Source organism: Lissotriton vulgaris, chromosome 6 (assembly GCF_964263255.1).
Source record: "Lissotriton vulgaris chromosome 6, aLisVul1.2, whole genome shotgun sequence".
Lineage (NCBI taxonomy): Eukaryota > Metazoa > Chordata > Amphibia > Caudata > Salamandridae > Lissotriton > Lissotriton vulgaris.
In genome coordinates this window covers 1,029,389,863-1,029,417,005 of record NC_141694.1, presented here as the reverse complement: position 1 = coordinate 1,029,417,005, position 27,143 = coordinate 1,029,389,863, and the positions used below count along the sequence as shown (strand labels likewise).

The 27,143-nt window shown below is 44.7% G+C and overlaps 1 protein-coding gene across 1 annotated transcript in view; it reads left to right on the top strand.

Annotated features, from left to right (window-relative positions):
• Nucleotides 1-27,143, top strand: part of DACT2 (dishevelled binding antagonist of beta catenin 2) — a 158,204-nt gene that overhangs the window by 107,986 nt on the left and 23,075 nt on the right. The window contains exon 3 of the mRNA XM_086927095.1: nt 3,342-3,641. Coding sequence (XP_086783221.1) covers nt 3,342-3,641 — 300 coding nt within the window. The remainder of the gene's footprint in view (nt 1-3,341; nt 3,642-27,143) is intronic.

Here is a 27,143-nt window from a genome sequence, read left to right as displayed (position 1 = left end):
CTTCCTGGTAACTTGACTCTGTGTGAGTTTGAGATGAATTCATATAATTTACAGTGACACATTCAGGAATTTGAATATCAGGCTGATACATGGAATGTGTGGTAACACTGCCAGAAGTAAAGTCTTTTACCTCTACACCTACATCCCATGTAATACAACTACTTCTCTCACTATCATAAACAAGCGTCTTTTTCTCTGTTAACTCCTTCTGAATGGTTTGGTACTCACAACCGCTCCTTTTATTCAACATCCACAATTTTTAAGCAAAACAGCAGAACGTGTGACTCTTACAATTTGAGTAGGATGAGATGCTAAAACTTACAAGAGCAGGCGGCACAGATAACTTATCAGCAGTAATAATAAAAACAGCTATTCCCCTTGGAACAACTTGCTCCACCTGCTTTTTCAAACAAATTCTCATGAAAAGAGCTTCCGAGATTGCTGGAAGGGGCAGTCACTCGAATCTGGGGTACACCTCCTCCACCTCTGGCCAAGTTCGACCCCCCCGCCCCACGTATGGAGCTCTCCCTTCATTGTTTACCTCCTCTCTTTCATCACTTCTCCCTTACCCTCCCTCTATTTCATGCTAGAGGCTTCATGCGAGCCTCAGCTGGTGAAACTCTGCTTCTGTGCCACCCCTGACCTCTGTGTGGGGCTCTTTGCATGTGTGTGGGGCTCTTTGCATGTGTGTGGGGCTCTTTGCGTGTGTGTGGGGCTCTTTGCGTGTGTGTGGGGCTCTTTGCGTGTGTGTGGGGCTCTTTGCGTGTGTGTGGGGCTCTTTGCGTGTGTTTGGGGCTCTTTGCGTGTGTGTGGGGCTCTTTGCGTGTGTGTGTGGGGGGGGGGCTCTTGCGTGTGTGTGGGGGCTCTTGCGTATGTGTGTGGGGGGCTCTTGCGTGTGTGTGGGGGGCTTGCGTGTGTGTGGGGGGCTCTTGCGTGTGTGTGGGGGGCTCTTGCGTGTGTGTGTGGGGGGCTCTGTGTGGTGTGTGTGGGGGGCTCTTGTGTGGTGTGTGTGGGGGGCTCTTGTGTGGTGTGTGTGGGGGGCTCTTGTGTGTGTGTGTGGGGTGCTCTTGTGTGGTGTGTGTGGGGGGCTCTTGTGTGTGTGTGTGTGTGTGGGGGGCTCTTGTGTGGGTGTGTGTGTGCAAATGCAATACGTCTTGCATTTGCGACAGAGTAAGCTATTGGCATTGTAAATGAGAATGCCATTTATTTATCTGTTTTCAAAACCAACACATAAATAAAAAGTTTGCCATTTACAATGCCAATGGCTCAAACTTTTCCGAAGGCGAAACCGTTGCATTGTAAATGTTTGTTAATCTATATATAAATAGTGTAGCGTCCCATCTCATACGAGACAAGCAGGATTACCCTCAAGTTAAGAATAACCCAGTCCCTATTTTATTATATGCAGACAATGCAGTAATTATGTCACGGACCCAAGTCGGTCTCCAAAGATCCCTTGTTAATTTTTCAAACTATATGTCCAACAGAGGTTTAAAAAGAAACATAACCAAGACATTTACTATGTGCTGCACCACCAAAGGACACCTACATGTAAAACTTTCCTCTCAAACACAAAAATAGATGCAATTGATACCTTTTCGTATTTGGGCATCAACTTTGATAAAAAAGGGACCTTGTCCGCAGCGGCACAAGCCAGAAAAATGGCTTTCTCAAGAGCAATTGGGGCCGTTCACAATTTTGAAAATAAATTGGGGGGACGTCCTGTGCCAGTGTTAGTGGACATATACAAATCTAAATGCGTTTCCACAGCGACATATGGGGCAGGTATATGGGGAATAATAGAACCTCAAAATATACAACTTAGTGAGAATGCTTTCCTTCGCTACATATTAGCCGCCCCAGTGTCCACTTCTACATATGTGTGCCACAAGAAACTAGGCTTACATTACATTTCAGACCTTATCAAAGTTGATCCCCTTCTTTTATGGCATAAGGTATGGACCAATGATGAGACAGCCTTAACAGAGACATAATTATCGACTGTCTTAATCTCCAGAGGATTTTAAGAATCCCATGGATCATGTACGTAAAAAAACTCTTTTATGATATTGGTCACCCAGAATACTTCGATTCCCCAAGTAGCTTAGAGACCATTTCAAGAAAGAAGCTAAAGGAAATTTGTCTGATCTTTTTAGAGACCAAACGGTGGCTGGTAGAGAAACATAAGACCTCTGTCATGGAGAACCATTTGATTCTTCAAGGACAGGGGATTCAGCTTTATTTGATTCAGATACAAAGTGCTTATTCTTGCATGCTACTCACACGATTCAGGGGGGGACCTTTTTTAGACTGGTGACATTACCGGAAATAAACTGCTGGTCTAAAAATTTGATATTATGTCCCTGTGATGATATTTCAGTACAATCTATGTTACATTGCATACTTTTTTGTAAATTCTATACCCTGCCGAGGAAAAGATTTCTGATCCCGATGATGCGAAAATGGGGTTTGAGACAATGTAGAACAACTCTTTTAAGATTAAAGATGCTGGAAGATGATCTGACAATGTACTCCATGTCCTTGTTCTTAAAAACTGTTATTAGATATAGGACTTCGATGAATTGATCAAAACAATCTTTCAATCATTTTTAATTCATTTCTTACTCTGACCGTTTCTGGATTTATGTAAATCATGACAACGTGTTTTAACTTTTTTAACTGTGCTTTATGGTTTTTATGTTTAAAATTGAATAAAGCAATCTTTGACTTTGAAGTACTTTTAAAGACTGCTGTAAAAACAACCAGTAAACTAGCAAATACCTTCAGAGAGTCATGTCAAAGAGAGGCACATGTGTCAACATGTGAACTCGCAAATAAGGCCAAACAGGAAGCCTTCAACAGCAAAATAAACACAAAACCTCCTTGAATAAACACTGTCAAATAAATTAACATTGTTTTTTAAACCAGTTCGCTTAGACTGGTGATGTGTAGTGGAGAGCACAGCTGAACAGAAATAACAACACATTTTCAATACAGCATGCTTTAACCCCAGAAGGTTCAAGAAGCCAACAACATATGTTCAGTTTCGTGTGGCTTGTTGAATTCCATGCCGTTAACCCATCAATTTAGCAGTATGTTTTTATCTTGTCAATTTTGTATAGTGGACTGTACTGGCTTTGCCTCATGTACAATGATTTAACGCTAAAGCTGTTATTTTTCTGATATTTGTACTCTCCACAGCATAACATCTATTCCCTAGTATAACTGGTGTTACGTCTGACCCTCCTTGGGTTTGTCACCCGAGTGCTCAATTCTTAGTGGAAGATGACATTTCTTACAAAGTTCTTCTGTCCCCTAACGTCTTTTCCCTTCTCTCCTAGGATTTTACGAGCTCAGCGATGGTGGTTCCTGTTCGCTGTCCGCCTCCTGTACCTCTGTCTACAGCGATTCCGTGTCTTCCTCTCATGGGAGTCTTCACCCGTGTGCCCTGCAGCTGCGAAAGAGACTGAGCATATTTAACTACAGGCCCAGATCTGCAGATGAAACAAATGTGCATGCAGCAGTTGTCTCTGCTAACCTCCAGAGGCAGGGGTCACATATTAGGGACGGGTGCCGGATCAGAACCAGTGTGGAACATCTGAGCAACGGAACCAGGCCCCGACCAAGGCCAGTTTCAACAGGTAGATTTTAACATTTAAGCTTCCTTATTACTGTACTATCTTAAACGATTCCCTAATACAAAGTAATTTCATCCCAATAATTGTTCTTTCCAGTTTTGCCACAAAGCATTAGATACAGTCACCTCTATAGGAAATGTACAGTCTCCCGAATCAACTTAGCAATGTATGACCCTTCTATCCCATCCCTCACATGCTTACTATCACAATATGGACAACCAAAAGCTCTTAACTAGCTAAGGATTACAATGTATAATATATAATATACAAGTAGCAACTTCAGAAAGAATTGGTCTCTTTTGACACTCATGACAGCCAAGTTCATACTCTTCTATAAACCAAACTATGGAACTAATTCGTTAAGGCATTTATGAGAACGTGAAGTTGTACTGCAAGCGTTCTACTTCACATATTTTGTCAATTGTTTCATTTATGATTTTAATTCTCATTTGATGTGTGTTTAGCACTACATGCATTTAGTTGCTCTACCTCTGTTTATTTTACCTGATCCAGTCAAGCCTCATTTACTACTTTGTTTTGCAATGCACAGTGCCTCTGAAACTAAGCTAATTTTACTACTAGGCATTTTACCCCAAGACCAACTTCCAAGTGTCATATTCTCTTTTCTTAACTCAGTACATACGCTATGAAGTGACTGGTTTAATTACAAGATTCGAAAAATGACAGCCCAGTCTTGAGTAGCAACTAAGATTTTTAATGGAAAATGTGTTTTTTATCTACAAGAATGTCCTTAGATGCAGTCGCCCCTCTATAAAAGATTTATGGAAAGTATAGTACAATTCATAAAGCATACTCCTGCAATTGGATACGGAGACAGCATCACCTGCTAAGAACTATATTCGATTCTTAATGTAATCATTAATTTTTATGCCAGAGGTGAGCGCCGGAGGGTTCTTGGTGGCTAGGACCTGGGGAGGGAGCAATCACATGGGTGTTAAGGGCTCTCACACTGACTTTCCATGCATCATGCAAGGTGAGGGTCAGGGGGAGGGAATGGGTCTGTTACAAGGATCTGGTTCTCTGTAGCTCATGACCCATTTTCAAAAACCATCTCCCAGAAAGATGGCTCTGTGGGGAGAGTCGGACTGGCCTGGATACCAGGAGCACACTGGCAGTAATGTTCAAACTAGCCCACACTGCAAGAGATTGTGAATACAATGGGGCCATCCAACTCTGAAAGCATCCCATAGCCTGCAGACTGCCTGGAAATGTAGACTGGTAGATTGGCTAAGTTTGGCCCTGCCCTACCTTTTGTCACAGTTTAACAGTCCATGGTAATGTTTAAACGGGCATCCCAGTAGGGGTGTAATACGTACAAATTGACTTTGATTTTTTCCTACCCCAAAAACATTAAGAGTTGGAAAATTAATTGCCCAACTGGTGATGGGGTATGCAGTATTTGCGATAGCATGGATGGTGATGAAATATGAGCCTGCGAGTCCTACATTATGCCATGCAAATGTTTTGTTCTTTTGAGAACTGATTTTTAATTTTACATTACTAGGTCCTATTTACAAAAAAAAGTTAAAAATACAGGTGTCTGTCTGTGGCTGAATGTAGTTTTACCTTTATTTTTTCGTATTCAGCAACTTTCTTAGTTATATACCTGAAAAGTTGTGGAAGGGCATGTTTTCAATCATACTACTGCGGATGTGAAGATACATGTCTTAAGAGCTCCTACTCACCTGAGCCAGTGCACATTGTTCTCATGAAAATATTTTTCCCCCTGGAGAAAGTTGCTTCCCTACATCACAGAACACGCTTTGTGAAAGCTACTGCTTTGGCAAGATGTTTTATCCATGCTGTACCCCTGTGTGGCTGCTGTTCAGCATATCTAAAAGTTAATGCCATAGAGGAGAGTGGCGTGAAGTGGAGGAAGTGGCATGGAGTTGAGTGGCATAGCATGGAGTAGAGTGGAGTAGAGTATCCCAGAGGGGAGTGGCTTAGATTGGAGAGACAGACTGACATAGAGTGCTGTGGTACAGAGTGCAGTAGAATGTTGTGGAGTGGGGTAGAGTTTCGAAGAGTGGAATGTCATAGAGTGGAGTGGAGTGGACTAGAGTGGAATGTCACAGGGTGGAGTGGTGTAGAATGGAATAGAGTGGAGTGTCTTAGAGTATCATAGAGTGGCGTGAAGTGGCATAGAATGGGATGTCATAGATGGGAGTGGAGTGGTATAGAGTGGCCTAGCATGGAGTGGAGTAGAGTGGAATGTCTTGGAGTGGTGTGTTGTAGTGGAGTTGTGTAGAGCGGAGTGATTCAGAGTGGAGAGGAGTAGAGTGGAGTGATATAGAGTGGAGGGGCATAAAGTGGAGTGACGTAGAGTTGAAAGGCATAGAGTGGCATAATTGGAGTAGAGTTTCATAGATTGAAGTGGCACAGAGTCAAATGGCGTAGAGTGTCATAGAGTGGAGTGGCATAGAGTGGAATAGACTGTCATAGAGCAGAGTGGTGTATCGTGGGGTAGAGTCACGTGTCGTAGAATGGAGTGTTGTAGAGTGAAGTGGAACAGATTGGCATCTAGTAGAAGCTTAGAGTGGTGTAGAGTGGAGTTGTGTAGAGTGGAGTGGCGTGGAGTGGCGTGGACTGAACTGGTTTAGAGTGGAGTTGTGTAGAGTGGAGTAGAGTAAATTGCACTGAGTGGAGTAGAATGACGCACAGTGGAGTGGAGTACATTGGCATAAAGTGGAGTGGCATGCAGTGCGGTGGCATATAGTGGATTGTCGAAGAGTGGAGTAGCATAGAGTGGAATTTTGTGGAACTGAGTGTAGTAGAGTGTCACAGAGTGGAGTGACATGGAGTAGAGTGGAGTGCCATAGAGTGTCATGGAGTGGAGTCATGTAGCGTAGAGTGTAGTGGTGTAGAGTGGAGTGGCGTACAGTGTAGTGGTGTAGAGGGAAGTGGCGTAGAATGAAGTGGCATTGAGTGCAGCGGTATAGAGTGGAATGGCGTTCAGTGGACTAGAATGTTGTAGAGTCGAATGTTATAGAGGGTCATGGAACAGGGAGCCATAGAGGGGAGTTGGAGTGACATATAATGGCCTAGCATGGAGTGGACTAAAGTGGAGTGGCATAGAGTGTCATAGAGTGGAATCTCGTAGAGTGCATGTTAGAAATGGGATTTCTGGTTGGCTAGGGCAGTTACACGCTGAAGATAACCTCTGCTCACCCCCTCGGTAGCTTGGCACAAGCAGTCAGGCTTATCCCAGAGGCAATGTGTAAAGTGTTTGCGCAACACACTCACAAAGCAGCGACACACTAGGAACACCCCAAAAGAAACTCCACACAAGGTTATATCAAAAATAGCCTTTGTATTATCCATAAACTCATTAGAACAAAATCACAAATGTACACTGTGCCTTCTGGCACTTAGGTATCACTTTACAGGGGATTATATATATGATAGGGCCAATCGGGCCACTGTCAGCACCATCATAACACACATGTAGTGAAAATAAAACGACCAGTTACCACTGGTAACATTGCACTTTGCATTACACATTAGGCAAACATCTTAATAGTCTTCGGTGTGCCACAGTAACACCTGCCACGGTGCACATCTCATGAGGCATGAACATCAGGACAGTACTTGGCATTACACTCAGCATAACATAAGTAGCAGTAGTGCAGTACATCAGGCCCACCTTGGGCCTACCCCTCAACAGTGCACATAGCAAAGCTCAGCAGTGAAAACAGCCAGCAACTACTAGCAACACTGCACCTAGCAAGAATACCTTAGGTGTACATCTTACTCAATGACATTTCATAGTAGAGCATTTTACACTTCTTAAAATCACACCAGTTCATAACATCTTAGGTATGCACACGATCCACAGTGTATCTTAGTCATGATCCTCCAGGCACAGTATCCCTAACTCACCAGGCACCTCCCTGGCCATGCAAGTATTCCCCCATAGGGGTAGTGGGGAATCCATTGGCCTCCTCCTGCACAAGGCTTCCAAATTAGCCCCCAGCTGCAAATGCAGCAACGACAATGCCCCCAACAGGTCCACAGTGTAGTCAGGGGGCCGGTGCAACTCACCCTTGTCTCCGGAGAAAAAGGTAATTGTATTGGTCGGCCTCTCCGGAGGTCCCGCACTCCCCTCGTCCTTTGTAGAATTCTCACTTGTCGGCTACACACAGGGCTTTCCGGTTCTTTGGATAGAGCCCCACCCGCGATCAGGCTTCACCTGCCTGGCTTCCACTTTGGCGCCTGCTTTCCAGTTTTCCAACCGCAGCTGCTTTCTCCGGGCACCAAAATGCGGGGTAGACTTCCGCCCTCCTTCTTGGAAAAAGCAGACAATGTCCCAGCATGGGGCGGGGCCTCAGCCAACCTTGTCTCCTTCTCTGGCACACGCATGGCTCTCCCTGGCACACAGGATCCCCGCCCGCCTTCAGGCACAATCTTGCCTGGTCTCCGGGATGCCGCAAGTCACAGAGCAATGTCTCCGCCGAATTTTAATGTAAGTGGCCTAGCCCCTGCCTGGCTGCTAGGACTCCAACATGCATTAACAGAAATCAACAGTATTAGTTATCATAAACATTTTAATTCATGTTGTTTTCAAAAAGAAATTGCTCATTAAATTGGAATATTTCATGAGTCATTCACAAGTTATGCATGTAATCCTTCACAAAACACATATATACAAAATCAAAGAACATTATATATACAAATTTATTTTTTAACCCAATGCATTTCGGGACATTCTGTCCCTTCGTCAGGGGTTTTCTGTCGAGAAAGAAAGAAGAAGGAAACACTTTCAGAAGATGCACATTACTAATTAACAATTTCCAAAGCTGATCAAAACATAACTATCAATAAAACAGTCAGTTGTGCATGCTAACAACACTGGTTAACTGCCAACGCAGTGCCTTATAAACTTTGACCTGATTTGCAAACTAAAATGCCAATAGGGATGCTTGCCCTGTAACATCTACATGTATCAACATAATGATGATTCGCGTTAAAGAAATATTCTCAATTCATGGGCTTTGTTGCTAACAAAATATCTGCGAGATCACAATCACTCTTCTCTGTATATAATGTCTCAAACTTACTCACCTCTGTGTCAAGTATACATTCACGCAAGATTCGATGTTTTGCGTATATCCAAAAAACGAGCTCTGTATAAACAAGTAAAAATGCGGGCTCAGGATGCGGATAACATATTTTTCATGATAAGAGCATGACTCTGAGTTTAATTGCTTACCTAGCCAATGATGAATCGGCGAGTCGAGCAATCCTACGTCTGAACAAAAGTATGTATAAGCGCACCGTTTAATGTTACTAAAACCCAAATCGAAATCTCCCGCCGAGTTTTAGGCAGTTTCCTCACCACAGCAGACAGTGACAACCGCGCTCTCTTAGCACGAAATCCGCTGAGCAATGTACTGGAAAGAATCCAGCAAGCGCCGCACTCTGATTCAGAGGCCCCATAGGGCAGAGCTGGGCACAGGCAGGCCATTACGTAGGGACCCCCAGGAGCCAGCAGCGGGGTCCCACAGTGGTTCCTCCTGACGCCCAGCTGTCCTTTCAGCTCCAAAACAGGTACAACAAGCACCACTTTCCTTTGGTCACAGCCCCAGTACTTATACCACATTTGTCTTTGTTCTGCCCTGGCACAGGGTTAGGGAAAACACTGGACCCGGAAAATATGGCCAACTATCGGCCTATTTCCCTCCTTCCGTGGATCAGCAAACTCCTTGAAAAACACGTCAACTCGGCTATCACTCAATTTTTAGAGAACAACCATCTCCTCCACGATTCCCAAGCTGGCTTTCGTCCAAAATTGGGAACCGAGGCGGCTCTCCTGGCGGTAACTGAGCTGGCCAGGAAGCAAATGGATCAAGGCGGCACCACAGCAATCATGTTGCTCGACCTCAGTGCCGCCTTTGATACCGTTAACACCAGCATTCTCCTTCATCGCCTCAACCAAATGGGAATCTCGGGGAAGGCCATGCTCTGGCTCCAGTCATTCCTGGAGAACCGCTCTTTTAGGGTAGTTGAGGGTACTACCTACTCTAAAGTCTGGCCCTTGGATCAAGGTGTACCTCAGGGCTCTTCATTGAGCCCTACTCTTTTTAATATTTATATGCAGCCGTTAGCTGATATAGTGCACTCTTTCGGTCTGGATATAATAACCTACGCCGATGACACGCAATTAGTCGTATCTATGAATCAGGCAGACTCTTCCCCTTCCAATCTAAGTAACTGCCTGATAGCAGTGGCTCAGTGGATGGCAACCTCGCATTTAAAATTAAATGGCGAGAAAACTGAGCTCATGGTGTTAGGTAACTCAACCATTCCCATTCCTTTGTTAGACTGGCCACCATGTATGGGCCCTACGCCTCAACCAAAATGCCATATAAAGAGCTTAGGCATTTGGCTGGACTCCAACCTCAGCTTCATGCAGCAAGCTACTACTCTCTCTGCCACATGCTTTGGGCTAATGCATATGCTGAGAAAAGTGCTGCCTCTTCTCCCTTTTGAAGCTCGCAGAATAATGGTTCAAGCCATCATTTTGTCCCGTCTAGATTACGGGAACTCCTTATACTTAGGTGCCCCTGCTTTTACAATCAAAAAGCTACAGGTGACTCAAAACGCCGCAGCTCGTCCCCTGTTAGGTCTCAATAAACGAGACTCAGCCACCATTGCCCTAAGGAAACTGCACTGGCTTCCGGTTAAGGCCAGAGTGCTGTTTAAATCTCTCTGTTTTATGCACAAAGCCATGTGGAAGAATGCCCCTACTATGATCTGTTCCCTGGCAAAACCCTACCTTCCTCACAGGTCCCTAAGATCTAGCACTGCCTTCCTGGCTACTGTCAACAAAATCAGACGGACCAGATGGGGCGGACGTTCCTTCTCCTGGAACGCCGCAAAAGAATGGAACTCTCTGCCCACCTCCCTTCGCAGTGAACCTAACCTCTTAAAATTCCGGAAGGATTTGAAAACCCACCTGTTCATTTAAACCTCTCTTTCCTTTTAGTATGACGGTACTTAGCGCTACGAGGCCTCCGGGTTGTTTGCGCTCTATAAAACCCGATTAATAATAATAATAATAAAAACCAGTTCTGGGGGGTGCTGAAGCATTTTCTATACAGTGCTCACACCCTCCTTTGTCAGGTTAAGCTCTGGCCCCAGACACACCACAGGGGCGGAGCCAGTATTGAACAAAGCAGGCACAGACCTATTCAGGGTCAGGGGCTACTCCTCCCACCACTTCAAATGCAGATCTGCCTATTCAGCCTAGCGCTGACTCACCCTGACCCTCTGTAGCCACACACCTCACCAGCCCCCGTCACTCCAGAGCCAGACATGCAATACACATCAAGCAGGCAAAGACATGTAGCACACAGAAATGCCAACTTCTAAAAGTGGCATTTCTAAAGTAGTGATAAAAAATCTGCGCACACTATCACGCAGCATTTAATATTACTATTCCAAACATACCAAACTTGACCACACTGCTCCTGCCATATTAGGAATTACCACTGAAACACTTATCAGGGAATCCCTAATGCATTCCTATGAGAGGACAGCCTCACAGTAGTGCAAAACCAAAATAGCTGTTTGTCACTACCAGGACATGCCACACAGTTAAGGCACATGTCCTACCTTTTACCTACAATGCACCCTGACCATAGGGCTAGCTAGGGCTTACCTTAGGGGTGACTGACATGTAGAAAAAGTGGAGTCACAGACGTGGCACCCAGTTTATGCACCACATCACAGCAGCAGTAAACTGCGCATGCAGGCCATTCAATGGCAGAGGCCTGAGACAAGTTTGAAAGGCTACCTTGGTGGGGGAGCAATCAGCGCCCCAAGCCCACTAGTAGAATTTAATTTACTGGCCCTGGGTATCTGAGATATCGCTTTACAAGAGATTGACAGGTAAATTAAATACACCAAACAGGTATAGACCAATCTAACCATGTTTTACCATAGAGAGCACATGCACTTTACACTGGACAGCAGTGATAAAGTGCCCAGAGTCCTAAAACCACATACACCGGGTCAGAAAAAAATACCTGGAGGAAAGCAAAAAGTTCAGGGATGGCCCTGCAAAAAGGGCCAAGTCCAACATTGGTGTGTTGTGGAGTGGAGTGGTTTGGAGTGGAGAGGCATAGAGTGGAGTACCATAGAGTGGAGTAGCATACAGTGGACTGAATTGGTTGGAAAGGCATGGAGTGGCATAAACTGGAGTAGAGTGTTATAGATTGGAGTGTGCAGAGTCGAGTGGCGTAGAGTGGCTTAGAGTGGCATAGAGTGGAGTGGAATAGTCTGTCGTAGAGTGGAGTGGTGTAGGGTGTTGTAGAGTCGAGTATCGCAGAATGAAATGTTGTAGAATGGAGTGGAATGGAGTGGAACAGATTGGTGTCTAATAGAGTGGAGTGGCTTAGAGTGATGTAGAAAGGAGTAGTGCCATAGAGTGGAGTGGCGTGGACTGGTTTAGAGTGGAGCGAAGTATAGTGGAGTAGAGTGGAGTTGAGTGTCATACAGTGGAGTGGAGTGGTGTGCAATGTAATAAAGTTGAATAGCATACAGCGGAGTGGCATAGATTGGAGTGGAGTGGCATAGAGTGGAGTGTGGAAGAGTGTAGTGGCATAGAGTAGAGTGTTGTGTATTGGAGTAGAGTGTCACAGAGAGGTTTGGCATGCTGTAGAGTGGATTAGAGTGAAGTGGTGTAGAGTGGAGTGGAATGGAGTGGAGTGTCATATAGTGGAATTGTAAAGTGGAGTGAAGTAGAGTGGCGTAGTGTTCAGTGGCCCACAGTGGAGTAGAGCGTCATTGAGTGTAGTGTAGATTGGCATAGAGGGGGTAGAGTGTAGTGGCGCAGCCTGGAGTGGCATACATTGGAGTGATACAGAGTGTCTTGAAGTGGAGTAGATCTTCAGAGATTGGAGTGTGGTAGAGTGAAGTGGCGTAGATTATTATTGAGTGGAGTATTATGGAGTGGCTTAGAGTGGAGTTGCATAAAGTGGAGTAAAGTGAATGGCATAGGGTGGAGTAGAGTGTCGTACAGTGGAGTGGAGCATAGTAGCATGAGGTATAGTGGCATACAGTGAATTGTCAGGGAGTGGAGTGGCATAGAGTGGATGTTGTGGAATGGAGTGCAGTAGAGAGTTGCAGAGTGGAGTGGCATTGGCTAGAGTGGACTGTCATAGTGTGTTGTAGGGTGGAGGGGTGTGTGATAGAGTGTAGTGGCGTGGAGTGGTGTAATGTGGAGTGGCACAGAATGGAGTGTTACCAAGTGCAGTGGCATGGAGTGGAGTGGCATACAGTGAAGTGTTGTAGAATGGAGGGGAATGTCATAGAGTGGAGGGAAGTGGCATAGAGTGGAGTGGCATAGATTAGAGTGGCGTAGAGTAGAGCGAAGTAGAGTGGAGTGTGGAAGAGTAAAGTGGCACATTTGCAAGAGTTAGAGCTATTGTCTTTTACCTGTGTTTTTTGTTTGAAGTGGGGTGGAGGTATGTGGCGTGGAGTGGAATTATGTGGGCTAGGTTGGAATTGTGTGGGGTGGAATGGAGTGGTGTGTAGTGTATTTGTGTAGTGGAATGATGTGGTATTGTGAATAGATAGAGGTGAGAGCTGCACAGAATATTTAGAATGGAAGATACAGCGGGATAGGTAGTTTGTGCACAAAGTGGTGAACAAACTCCATATAGAGGAAACAGAAAATCTAAATTGGGGAAGTACGCAGTTACACAGCTAGCAGTGTAGGTTACACCGTACTGAATGGTCGTTTCCATACGGATACTCCACCAGCTTGGACAAGATCCGATGGCCGAACCTTCTCCTTTCTGGACTTCTCCCTAGGGAACATGGAAATTCTCCCTTTGATTGAGAGTTATTACATCGTACCACAAGGTGAGAGTGACCATCAGCCTCAAATAATAACAATTCTCGTTAATAGCCTGCGTCACCAGGAGCTTGCCTATACCCACGCAGGTTGCCACTTAAAACTTATGAAATGGTCAGACGACGCGGCACCGTTCTTCATGGAAAAATTCAGAGCATTGCTAATCCAACTACCAGATATTGATTCCTCTGCTATTAGCAGCTGGGCTAGCTATATCGATCGACAACTACTAGAAGCAGTTCCACTTAAGAGGAGTGCTGGGCAGTACGTATTTCGATCTCATATTTCACCAGCAATAAAAAAATTAAAGTTATGTAGAATTCAAGCCCTTCACCAATCAAGGAAGAGCCCAGATAATAAAATCAAACTTACCAACTACAAGCAAGCTCAAGCAGCTTTCACCTCTGCAGTACGCAGGGAAAAACAAGAGGCCTCGGATCAATTCTTGCTGAAGCTCCTCTAAGAATGCAAGAAATCAAATTCAAAGAAATTCTGGTCTCTGGCAAATAGGGGTTAGCGAGGCGGAAATGGCTAAGGCAGCGCAAATATCAATGCTGATGAACTGACCCGCTTTTTATCATCTCATTTCAAGATTGACAACAACAAAGTCATTGCCCCAAACCCCCAAGAATAAACAACGCAAAGATATTACTGTTGGAGGCTACGAATTCAACACAGCCGGGCCTCAGCTTTTCATCTATTAGTACATTAGAAGAACACGTAAATGTGGCCTATGGGAATAACATGAATTAATTTCCAGAAACAACAGCGACACCAGAATAATTAAAATATAAGATCCTACGCTCAATAAAGAAAGCTAGGGCCAATGGTGCACCCGGGCCAAACGGTCTTCCCCAGGCTATGCTTAAATCGGAAGCTGAATTCTGGGCAGTCCATCTGACCCCCTTGTTTTTTCATTGTAGGTTAAACAACGTAGTTCCTGAGTCCTGGAGAGGTGCCATCATTCATCCCATTTAAAAGAGAGGGAAGAGAAATGATCCCAGTAATTATAGAATGATAGCACTCCTAGATGTTGAGTCTAAACACTATGCCAGCATTTTATTGGTAGATCTGCTGACCTGGGCCAATGAAACAAAGCTCCTCCCGTTCAATCAGACCGGTTTTGTGGCTAATTCTGGTACACAACCAATCTACTAACCCTACCCATTTTGATAGAGAAAGCAACAGTTCAACAAACTCAATTGCACTGTTGCTTTGTAGATTTCAAAGCGGCCTTCGACTGAGTGCCCCGGGTCCTACTGTGGCAAAAATTAAAGGCCTGGGGCTTACCCCGGTCTTTGCTACTCGCAATAGTCCAACTCCATTCTGAAACATGGATAAGAATCAAGCTGAATGAAGGCTCTCATGTTTCTAGGAAGATCGAGACCAGAAGCGGAGTTAAATAAGGTTGCGCACTGGCTACACTCCTTTTTAATCTGTTCATATTGGATCTCTCGCCAATTCTTGACAGTGTCAACTGCCATCCCCCCCAATTAGACGGAGTACGTATCAGTAACCTCTTATATGCCGACGACCTGGTGCTGCTTAGTCATACGAAAGTGGGCCTACAGAGGCTACTTGATGAACTGCTCCCTTATACTACAAACAACCTCTTAGAGTTGAATCTATCAAAAACTAAAACAATTACCTTTGGGAAGCTAAAGAAGATGTGTGGAGGGTGGCATTTTAATAACGTAAAAATCGATTCAACACCTCAAAATATTTGGGAATATTTCTTGACACTAGAAGCTCATTTGTCAAGCAGAAAGAAGTACTGAGGACCATAGCCCTGGCATTAGAGGTTGCTGCTACAAAACGGTACAAAAAGCTACTTTGTCCTAGTTTAATCCCAATGTTGAAATTGATGAAGGCGAAGATAACCAACTCATTGACGTACGGCCACGAGATCATGAAGGGTACCACAAATACTCTTTTAAACAAACTAATAATCAACATTTTTAAATGTGCGTTTCATTTGCCAAAGTCAGCATTGCCGGCACAAGTTCACCTCGAATTTGGTCTATTTGACCATCACGACGTAGAGGCTGGAGCATTCATAAAGTTTTGCAATAGACTGCGTCACGCCTGGGAGGGTTCTTTGGAGGCCAGACTCTTGCAAGAAATTCAGTCATAAATATCGGCTTCACCTGGATCATAGTTTACAACTACTTGGCGTCAAGGAATTCTGGGGAACAAACCCCTCCCAGCTGGCATTAAAAGCAGTTATCAAGAAGAGCGTCAGGTCGTGGTCCTTTCATTCGGACAGGGCAATATTGTCAAAAAGGAAACACACCTGGGCAGTGATCACTAATTTTAAATCAGGAGTCGTACCCCCCTATATATCAATCATGTTCGCAGTTTATCTGAAACAAAAGTTCCTAGCCTTAAGGATGGTCGAATGGCCTTTTTTAAAGAACCTCTCCGAATGGAGCCGCCCAGATAATCATGCCCAATGTAGGTTGTGCGGCTACCATACTGAAGGAATGGAACATATAGTTTGTCTATGCCCCGCAATGATTACTGCTAGTCGTTTTTTACTGCGAGAAGAATTAATTAGGCTCGGAATACGATCATGCCGCCAAGCCATAATAGCAGCCTTAAACACAGACAACACTAAGTTGAATATCGGGTTAACAAAATGTTGTCATCAAGGCGTTACAACTGTTGGAACTCATTGGTGCTGCTAACTACTCCCCACTATAGCAGCGCAGGATCCCATCTGGGTATAGTAACAGTTTTTTGACCACAAAAAAACAGTTGACCGGCCCTTGGCCTTCGAATCGAACATTAACTGCCGAGAAGCTCTGCAGAGTTTTAAGTAAAATGTCAATTGTAACTTCCATAATTCTATTTAATGTTTCTTTTAAGAATATGCTGCAAGTGTTTTTATATTGTAAGGGTTTTAATTGACCAACAATAAAGTTCTTACTGCCTTATTGCACACGGTAATATGTGTGAAAAGTTTTCCCCGTTTGAGTATCTGACAATATTAAAGAAAAATGATGCATCATTGAAACATGAAAAAGCCACATAACAGTTAAAATATACCACGTTTTAACTGCTGCTGGACTGGTGCCTCATAATAGTATGCAAAAACTGTATGTAATGCATTTTCTTTATGGAATCAATGAGCATTTTAGCAAATGCAGAAGATAGATACCATTTTTAAAAAAATCCAAAAAAAGGTTCCTGTTAGGGATATTATTATAACTAATAAACATGTACCTGCAAGTTGCTGTCTGTCCTCATCATTTTAAGCACTAAAATAGATCTGTAGGTAGGGATGTTTTTCAAAGTAATCAGCTGAGAACAAAGGAACCTGAGTGTTAAGGCTGCAATATGGCTGAAAAGTGTAAACCAGAACTGATGACACATTGGTGAACTGTAAACACATGGTGTTGGGAGCAGACAGGATATTTCATCAGAAATGTAACTAGAAGCACTTGTAAGCACATTGGAAACCTGTAAAAGCCGGACTTAAAGCACCTGGAGAGCTGTAAATCAGAACTTGGAACACTTGGGAATTGAAAATGCTGATACCATTGAGGTTGTTGGAAATGGGTAAATACTGGAACAGGAAGCTTTGAGAGAGTTGTATATTCAGAATGGGATGAGCACTTGGGAACTGTAAACACAGACCCGGCCTCGTGAGCACCCTGGAATTCGGTAAGTATTGAAAACAAGCGCCAATTGTTGTAATAATTGTTATTTGTTATTGTTATTGGGGTTTTATAAAGCGCATGACTCACCCGGGGGCATCTCCGCGCTGCCTAGACAGATTACTGAAAACGAAAAAGAACCAGAAAAAAAAGACGTCAGTATAAGAAGGCTTTCAGGTGTTTCCTGAAAGTCAGATAAAATGGTGACTTACGTAGGGCTTCTGGAAGGGAGTTCCAATATTTGGGGCCAACATAAGAGAAGGCTTTACCTCCCAGGCGGGTCCGTTAAATACGTGGAATCGATAAAAGAGCCTTTCCATTAGATCCTAAATTACAGCAAGATGTCAATTTGCAGAGTTTATTTTGTAGATATTTAGGGCCCGTTTCCCTTATTGCCTTATATATTATGCAGCAAGTCTTGAAAAGGATCTCTTTTTAACTGGAAGCCAGTGTAATTCCCTCAATAGCGGAAGAGATGGTGCTCCAGGGGGACGATTTAAGACCATCCGGGCCGCTGTATTTTGAATAACTTGAAGCTTTGCTAGCTGCGTCTCCCCCACTTCCGCCAGCAATGCGTTTCCATAGTCCATCCGGCTGATTACCAAGGCCTGGACCACCGTTCTGCGGTGGTTCAGGGGAAGGTATGGGATGAATTTCCATAACAGCCGGAGGCTATAATAGCAGGAGCTCATTATGTTGCTGACGTTGTTCTTCATAGACAAATTCTGATCCAACAGTATTCCTAAGCTTTTTACTGAGTCAGAGAGAACGGGGGCAGTGCCCAACTCGGCTGGCCACCAGTCATCCAGTTTCAGATCCTGACTTTTTCCCAGGAACATTAGCTCTGTCTTTCCTGGGTTTAATTGGAGGCAAGAATCTGCCATCCAATTTGCCACGGCCAGCATTCCCTGCGAAAAACGCAGTTTTTCCTCCGCCAGGTTAATTCCAATAGGGAAAATCAGTTGAGTGTCGTCTGCGTATGAGACGACCTCAAAACCATAATGCCGCACTATTCTAGCTAGTGGGCCATATAAACGTTGAAGAGGGTAGGGCTCAGGCATGAGCCCTGTGGAACCCCCCTCTCCAACAGAAATTTGTTTGACCTGAAAGGGCCCATCATGACCTGCTGTTTCCTATTGGTCAGAAAATTGCTCAGCCACTTCAGAGCGACGTCACCGACCCCACAGTCCTGTAACCTCTCCGCAAGCTGTCGATGGGAAACAGTATCGAATGCTGCGGAGAGGTCCAGAAGAACAAGCATCACAGACCCCCCTCCATCCAGAGTCCGCCTGATGGAGTCCGTGATCGCCAGGATAGCCGTCTCTGTGCTAAATCCCGGCCGGAAGCCGGATTGCGGTATGTCCAGAATGTTGTTAGACTCTAGGTAATGGCTCAGTTGTGTGTTGATGTGAGCCTCCAGGATCTTAGCTAACAGAGGGAGTAGTGATATTGGCCTATAATTGCTCAGGACCGCGGGATCTGCAGACGGTTTCTTAAGGATAGAGCGAACATGTGCTTCCTTCCATTCCACGGGGATGTAACCACTGGCAATTGAGGAGTTAAAAATCTCCTGAATGGCCGGCGCACAACTCGTTGCAATTAAGGCCATGATGTAGGGCGGGCAAATGTCTCTCGGAGACCCCGATTTAGATGCTTGAAGATGACGAATAACATCATTCCGCAAGATGGGGTCAAACTGATTGAGACGATTCCCTGGCGCTAACTTATTAGCTCCAGGTTCATCAGAGCTGGTGCTTTTTTTGGGAAAGTTCTCATAGATTAGGGAGATCTTATCCTGAAAATAGGAGGCTAGTGCTTCGCAGAGCTCCTGCGATCCCACCAGTGATTGTTTACAGGCCGGCGGGGAAGCAAAACCCCTCACAATCTCAAACAGCATCTTTGAGGAATTCCCTGTCTATATCCAGTTGCAAATAGAACAGACACATCTGGCTTTTTTAATATTGTGGTTTAGCCTGCTAAAGCCCTTTTGTAGATCCTTTTGTCCCCCTCTTTTTTTGATCGTCTCCATTGTCTCTCCAGGGTTTTACAGGAGGATTTTTCAGTTTTTAGATCCCCTGAATACCATGGTGCCGAAACCCGGTGACGTCCTCACTTCGTGTTATTTCCTGGGATAACCATGTACAGGGTCTGGGTCAAAGCCCGATTAAAATTGGCCAGTAACCCATCCGTGTCCTGAACCTTCAGATTTTTAGCCCGTTTCTCAAGGATCTGGAACTGTCTTTCAAATACTTCTAAGGTAAGCTTCTGCCAAGATCTGGCTCTCTGTGGTCTTATTAATGTGGGCAGTTGTTTATGTCCAGGTTTAATTGCCTCAGGGCCGACGAAGGAGATCAAATAATGATCTGCCCACGTCAAGGGATATGCAGAGAGAAACTGTAAGTTTTCTATATTTGAGAATAACATATCCAATGTATGACCTGCCATATGAGTCGGGCCAAGGACATACTGCGACAGGCCCATGTCCGATAGTCCTGAAAGCAACTGAACGACTTCCGAATCATAATGATAAGCACTGTGTAGCACAGAGAATGCGCAGACCCACCAAGCTTTTGAGGTGCTGTATGTGTGTACACTGGAACTCTTGTAGCTATCAAGGGGACTATAAACACAGAAATTGGAGAGCATGTGACAAGTAAACAGTGACTAAAGAGTCACAATCGAGATGCACCTAGGAACTTGAAACACTGGGTAAAATCCGAGAGTGCTTCAGGGACCTATAAATGTGAATTGGGTGTGCTTGCGCAAGCGATGGAGCTTGGAGCTGAGCCACGCCTATGAACTTGTTGCAGACCAAAGGAAGTTGGCATGGGGTCATAGAGAATATGTGTCTGGGAGCATGCAAGCTTTGGTAAGGAAATACAGTAGTCTTGTCTTTGGACAGACATTGTTTAACAGATCATTTGTTGCATGTAAAACAAACTAAATAAAAATGAAACTCAGAAACTCCCACCCAAACACACTGACCTATGCCCAGAAATATTTGGAGTGTGGGCGTGGCGTAACATCCAAAGCTGCTGACTGTGGAGTGGGGTAACAGGGTTCGAGTCTCACGTCCATGTCCAGTAAAAAAAATAAAAAATTAACACATGATTATGAATTAATAAAATTAAAATATGGCAAATCAAAAGGAAACTGCAGAATGCTGTAAGTGTACTGGCAGTAGCAATGTGTAAATACTTGTAGGAAAAAAGCTGACATTTTGAAAACATGAGCAGTTAATATAAACAAAAAAAGAGTGAAGCATGAAGCACAGCGCCAAGCAGTGTGGGCTCCAATACCATGTAATTAATTAAAGTTTAAACTACAAGAGAGTGCAGCTTCGTGAGGAAAGATCAAGCTCACAGCAGGAGAGCGTGCCATGCCTGCAAGAGCAACTAGGAAATAACAAAGTAGTGCTCTGACACAGTAAATACAACATCCCAAGTAAGAACGTATGTAACAGGGGCACTTCTCATGGGAGGTTACAAGAGGAGTGACAGAGGTACTAAAGAGGGACTTAAAAGCAAAGTGACCAGTGAAAAAAAAGCAATTCAAAAAGACACTCAAAGGAGCCAATCAACTTTATAGCCAGAAAATGGGCATGGCTTCAAGCCCATATTCTGAATACAGCATGTCATGAAGAGACAGCGCAAGGCTGCCTTAGCGAGACCTAAAAATCAAGTGGTGCTCTTTACCCTTTCCCATCCTGTTAATTCCCCAGGACGGAAAGAGGTTGGACTGAAGCTTGGGGATGTCAGCAAGCGGAGATGTCAGTGAGCATCGAAAACTTACAAGGCAAACCATGCTTTGGAATGCCCACTTCCAAGCTTAAGGTGAGATTTACCATTATGAGTTCACTCCAGTAGTAAATGCATTCATGCCTTATGTCCTCGCATGTGTAAGTGAGCTTTTTTCAGCCATAAACTTACAATCACAGCCGAAAATATATTTTTGAATAGACTTGTTATAAATGGGGGTCTCTAGTTGGCAAGGATTTGCACCTTTGTCCAAGTAGGGACCCTTCCTTCTTGTCAGGATAAGGTAGTTACATTCCTAAAATAACCCATGCTCACCCCCTTGTTAGCTTGACACGAGCAGTCAGGCTTATCTCAGAGACAGTGTGTAATTCAAATGCACATAACCAACAGTAACACAGTGAAAGCACTACAAAAGGACACCATCCCAGTTTTGAAAAATATCCAATATTTTTCTATACTCGAAACAAGACCAAAAATGATCAAAAATACACAATACAGTACTTTAAAAATAGATACTTTGCAAGAAGTCTACTAAACTGCAGAAATACCTCAAAAACAGAGTTTGTACGAGTCGGCAGCTCTGTCCAGGGCTACCGCGTTGCTGAAAGCAACAGTGTCTAACAGTTCCAGCCGACTGCGTCGATACAGGCCAGCAAAAGCATGAACAGACTCGGTAACAGTACCTTTCTTGTTGCGGCTTACACGGAGGAATGAGACAGTCGTGGCAACCATTGCGGTTGCATTGTAAAATGGAAGCGATGCAGGGCGCAGTGTCCTCTCGACGATTGTCCAGACAGCGTCGGTGAGACCAAGGCTTATGGTGCAGGGCGAGACGGTGCTTGATGAGGTGCTGGCAGGTTGCGGTGCAGGCCACAGAGATGGTTTCCAGGAGCTGGCGTCCGTCAGCTCAGATGGCTTTGTGGGACAAGGCGGTGCGTCGTGAAACATTGTGAGGGGTGCCCCAACTGCAATGCGGTCACAGGTTCTGAGTCAGCAGCAGCGACAGCGTCGGGGAGACCAAGAGGGCAAAGTGAAGCAAGGCGTGAGGACTGCGGTGCCCATAGGTCATGGTGCAAGCAGCGGCTCAGTGGCTGCGCCGGCGGTCGTCATTGTTGGGAAGACCAGGGTTGCGGTACGAGATGCGGACGGTGTGGTCTGCGGTGCCGTCAGGACACAGAGCCAGCAGCGGAGTCGATGATGGAGACGGTTGCAGTTCCCTTATCTGTGGTACCTGAAACAGCGGCTCCAGAAGCGGTACCCAGAGGTTGGTGAAGTCTTTGCAGTCCCTGAGACTTCAGAACAGGTGGCCAGATCAATTTCAAAAAAGGGGGTGGTGATGGACAGAGTGTCTGAATTAAGCAGACCACTCTTACCCAGTCCAAAGATCAGGGCTTGATCCATCACCGTTTTTTAGCTCACTGCACGATCCCAGCTCAGAACTTGGCTATATGCAAATTAGTCTGACCCTGGCCCAGTGCATCATGGGAACAGGGCAGACCAAACTACCAAGCCAATTCTTATACTGGGAAGGAAACAAGCTACCGGGGACCGGTTTCTGGCATTTCAGCCGTCTTCGGCCCGGCTTGCTTGAATCCTGATGGTGCAATGAGCAAGGGACTCACATCTGAGTATACCCTTCCACGCTTATGGTGGACAAAAATGATTCAGAAAAGGGGGTGGTGATGGACAGAGTGTCTGAATTAAGCAGACCACTCTTACCCAGTCCAAAGATCAGGGCTTGATCCATCACCGTTTTTTAGCTCACTGCACCATCCCAGCTCAGAACTTGGCTATATGCAAATTAGTCTGACCCTGGCCCAGTGCATTATGGGAACAGGGCAGACCAAACTACCAAGCCAATTCTTATACTGGGAAGGAAACAAGCTACCGGGGACCGGTTTCTGGCATTTCAGCCGTCTTCGGCCCGACTTGCTTGAATCCTGATGGTGCAATGAGCAAGGGACTCACATCTGAGTATACCCTTCCACGCTTATGGTGGACAAAAATGATTCAGAAAAGGGGGTGGTGATGGACAGAGTGTCTGAATTAAGCAGACCACTCTTACCCAGTCCAAAGATCAGGGCTTGATCCATCACCGTTTTTTAGGCGGAAGCTTGTCTCCTTTCCAGTGAAGAATTGGCTTGGTAGTCTGGTCTGCCCTGTTCCCATGATGCACTGGGCCAGGGACAGACTAATTTGCATGTAGCCAGGTTCTGAGCTGGGATGGTGCAGTGAGCTAAAAAACGGTGATGGGTCAAGCCCTGATCTTTGGACTGGGTAAGAGTGGTCTGCTTAATTCAGACACTCTGTTCATCACCACCCCCTTTTCTGAATCGTTTTTGGCCACTATAGGTGTGGCAGGGTATACTCAGACATGAGTCCCTTGCTCACTGCACCATTAGGATTCAAGCAAGCCGGGCCGACGACGGCTGAAATGCCAGAAACCGGTCCCCGGAAGCTTGTCTCCTTTCCAGTGAAGAATTGGCTTGGTAGTCTGGTCTGCCCTGTTCCCATGATGCACTGGGCCAGGGACAGACTAATTTGCATGTAGCCAGGTTCTGAGCTGGGATGGTGCAGTGAGCTAAAAAACGGTGATGGATCAAGCCCTGATCTTTGGACTGGGTAAGAGTGGTCTGCTTAATTCAGACACTCTGTTCATCACCACCCCCTTTTCTGAATCAGATCAATTTCAGGCACTTGGAGATACTCAACACAAGTAAAGACAGTTCAATCCAGTCCTTTCACTGCCCAAGGCAGACGCAGCAACTGCAGGCCAACCCAGCAGACCAACAACACAGCAAAGGGGGTGTACATCCCCTAGCAGCTCTTCTAGCTCTTTTTTTTGGCAAGTTCCTTGATTCCAGTGAGTTCTAAAGTTTAGGGGTTTGGGCCCCACTTTTTATATTCCAAAATCCTTTGTCCTCTCAGGCAGAGAGTCTCTGTGCCCAGCTAGAACCAGTTCTGTCCTCCATTATGTAGCTTCTTGGTAGGAGGTGGAGACAGCTATGTCAGAGGCAGACCAGGCCGGTTCAGGTGAAAGGAAATCTCCTCTCCCTACTCTAAATGCAGCCCAGGACTATTCAGCCCTACCCTGACCCATCTAGACTCTGTGGAGCCACTGCTCCTCTTCAGCCCCTGTCATCCAAAACCCAGTCAATCCACAAACCTAGCAGAGGCCTACTGGATGGCTGAGCTAGAAAATACCTACTTTCTAAAAGTGGTATTTGCAAATACAGACTGTAAAAATCACCTTAACTAAAAGATTCATCTTTAGAGTCTGAGTTCAGGCATACTAAATGTTATTTCTCCACCTGGTTCCCATGGCCAGTTATGTTTATAAGATGTTATAAACATACTCCCCATTCTGTCCTATGGGAACAGGTAGCTTTGCCATAGTGAAAAATAAAATTGGCAGTAATTCACTATCAGGACATGCCACATACACCAGGGCATGTCCTATCTTTCACATACACTGCACCCTGCCCACAGGGGTACCTTGGGCCTACATTAGGGGTGACTGGCATGTAGGAAAAGGTAAGGTTTGGGCCTGGCAAGTGGGTAGACTTGTGAACAAGTAGGTGCGGAGAAACACTCTGTTCCTATTCACAACGCACAGCGATAGTCCCTAAGGCTTCAGCATAATACTTGAAAACTCGTGAGTTTTAACCAAAATCAAACAGTAATCCAAGGTGATGTCCAAAAAAACGATATTTGCATTTATATTTCAATATGAATTATATTGTAAAGTCACAAATTAAACATTACAATACGTATTTCACTGTTCATAACACAATGAGTTTTTTATAAGTGCATTGCGTTTTTAGCAACCCTCATGGAATTGCATCACATTCAAACAGCCCCAATGCATTTTGGGTAACACCCTTCTTCAGGGGGGTAACATTGACACAAATGAATCTTCCACAGCCTCTTGTCGGAACACAAAGAAAAGAAGGAAAAGCAACTCAATGCAATATATTGACATATCCTATTTACATTCCGATACAAGATCAGTGTTTGCAGTCACTTTCGATCAACCGTCACTGAAAAGTGTAGTGCCTCATGTAACACATGCTAAATCCGACAAAGAGATGCGTGTCCCAGTGTTTAAAACATGCGTCAATGCAATGATATATGGGCTGAATTCCCATGGATTAAAAGCTTTAACGTATGTGAATTAAAGTGACTATAACTAAAATACTTTTTTAAAAAGCCAAAAATAGTAAATCAAAGCATGTGACTAGAAACATGGTGCGGTGAAAGTTCACAAATACTGAACAAACCAGATACCTCTAAATCTTCTCTACAAAAATGGGAAACTGGTGTGAACTCCTGTTACATAAGAAAAACTGGCGGTCACTGACAACAGTATGCTGCACTCAAATGTGCTGCAAGTAAGATATAAAAACACGCGTCTTACCTATTGTACGTTCTCCTAGTGTGAGACCTCTTGTTCAAAACAGAAAATCTGGTGAAGAAACAAATAGCTTACTGAGTGTCTTACGCGTGCAACTCAAACAGCGTTCTATGGCCGAGTCTGAACTCGTGAACTCACCAACGTTCTGTGCGTCATGACCGCAAACACATAACTCCGTCATAACGACCCTTGAATTTGGTGAGTGTCAATGAACTTTATTGTTCATCGCAAAATTTGTAAAGAACAATTATGTGCGCGAAAGTGTGCTGGTCCACACTTATGTGGCCTGATAAATTGACCATAAATCGTGAATATAAGCAGTCAATGAAAATAAAATTAAAATAAAAGAAACTACAGAACGTAACTTCCAAACAAGCATTAAAAATGCAATAGGTTTTGCCTTTTATTAAGTTAAAGCCATTTGCTTAGCTATACAATACTATTAGCAAAGCAAATGGCTTTAACTTAATCAAAAGCGAGACCTATTGCATTTTCAATGCTTGTTTATTAAGTCTTGCACTATGAGATGTATAGATACATGTATTTTTAAATGATGATATTTTCAATAAATAAACTATATTTTTGTCATAGAAAAACTTTTTTTATGTAGGCATTGATGACTTCTTTTATGTTTGATTAAAAAACATTTATCATAAAGAGATATATCAATACACTTTTAGACTCCATGGATGATGCAGTTAGCATCCTTTAAGTGTGACAAGATATTCAGCCAAATAATCATTTACAGGCAGCCTGTTTTTGTTCTTTTGGTATATGCATTTGCTTCCCTAATTTGTCTGCCTGTGCATTCACTATTTGGGGTCCTCTTTTTTGATTCATCTACTGCAAAGACCTGTCCCCCAGATTCGCCCCCCAACCAAAAGCGCTGGCATCCATTGTTAACACCAATGAGGGGTCCTGCTGTAAAGGCATCCCCTGCTCCAGATTGTCCGGGACAGTCCGCCACTCCAGCTGCTGGCACACTGCCAGCGACAAAGGAATCACAAGACCGAAGATGCTGGAATGAGGATCCCACACCAACAGTATAAATATCCACAGAGGGTAGAGGTGAAACCGGGCCCAAGGTACCAAAAACACTGTTGCCGCCATGTAGCTCATCATCCGTAACCAGAGGCTGACAGACAGACAGGACTTACCCATCACCTCCTGGGCCAAGGATTGAAGCACATGAATCTGTGGAGCACTCAGAAAACCCTGTTGAGGTTGGGGTGATATTGAGCCCCAGTGAACGTCAGATCCTGAGAGGGCACCAGCTCACACTTCACTCAATGCAGGAGAAACCCATACGCTTTGAGAGCTGCACACACCACCTCCCAATTGCCACTGAAGCTGCTCCACCGATGGAGCATGGAGAAGTCAATCGTCCAGATAGGATATAAGTGGATTCCGTGGAGATGAAGGGAGGACATCAGAGAAGCCACGACCTTGGTTAACACCCAGGGGCTGACCGCAGGCCAAATGCAAGGACCAGAAACTGGTAATTAACCCTCTTGAAGCAGAACCTCAGAAACCTCTAGAAGAGGGGATGAATGGGCACATGATAGTATGCATCCTGCAAGTCCAGGGTGCACATCAGGTGGCCCTTCAGCACCGAAGGTATAATCCTCTGAAGGGTCTCCTTCTTGAAGGAGAGCCGTAACACATACTGGTTCAGAGCCTTCAAATCCAAAACCAGCCGGAAGCCTCCCGTAGCTTTCGCCACCAAAAACCTGATTGAGTAGAAACCCCCTCCAACATCCAAGGGGGGAGGGCGGACCACCCAAACAAATCCCT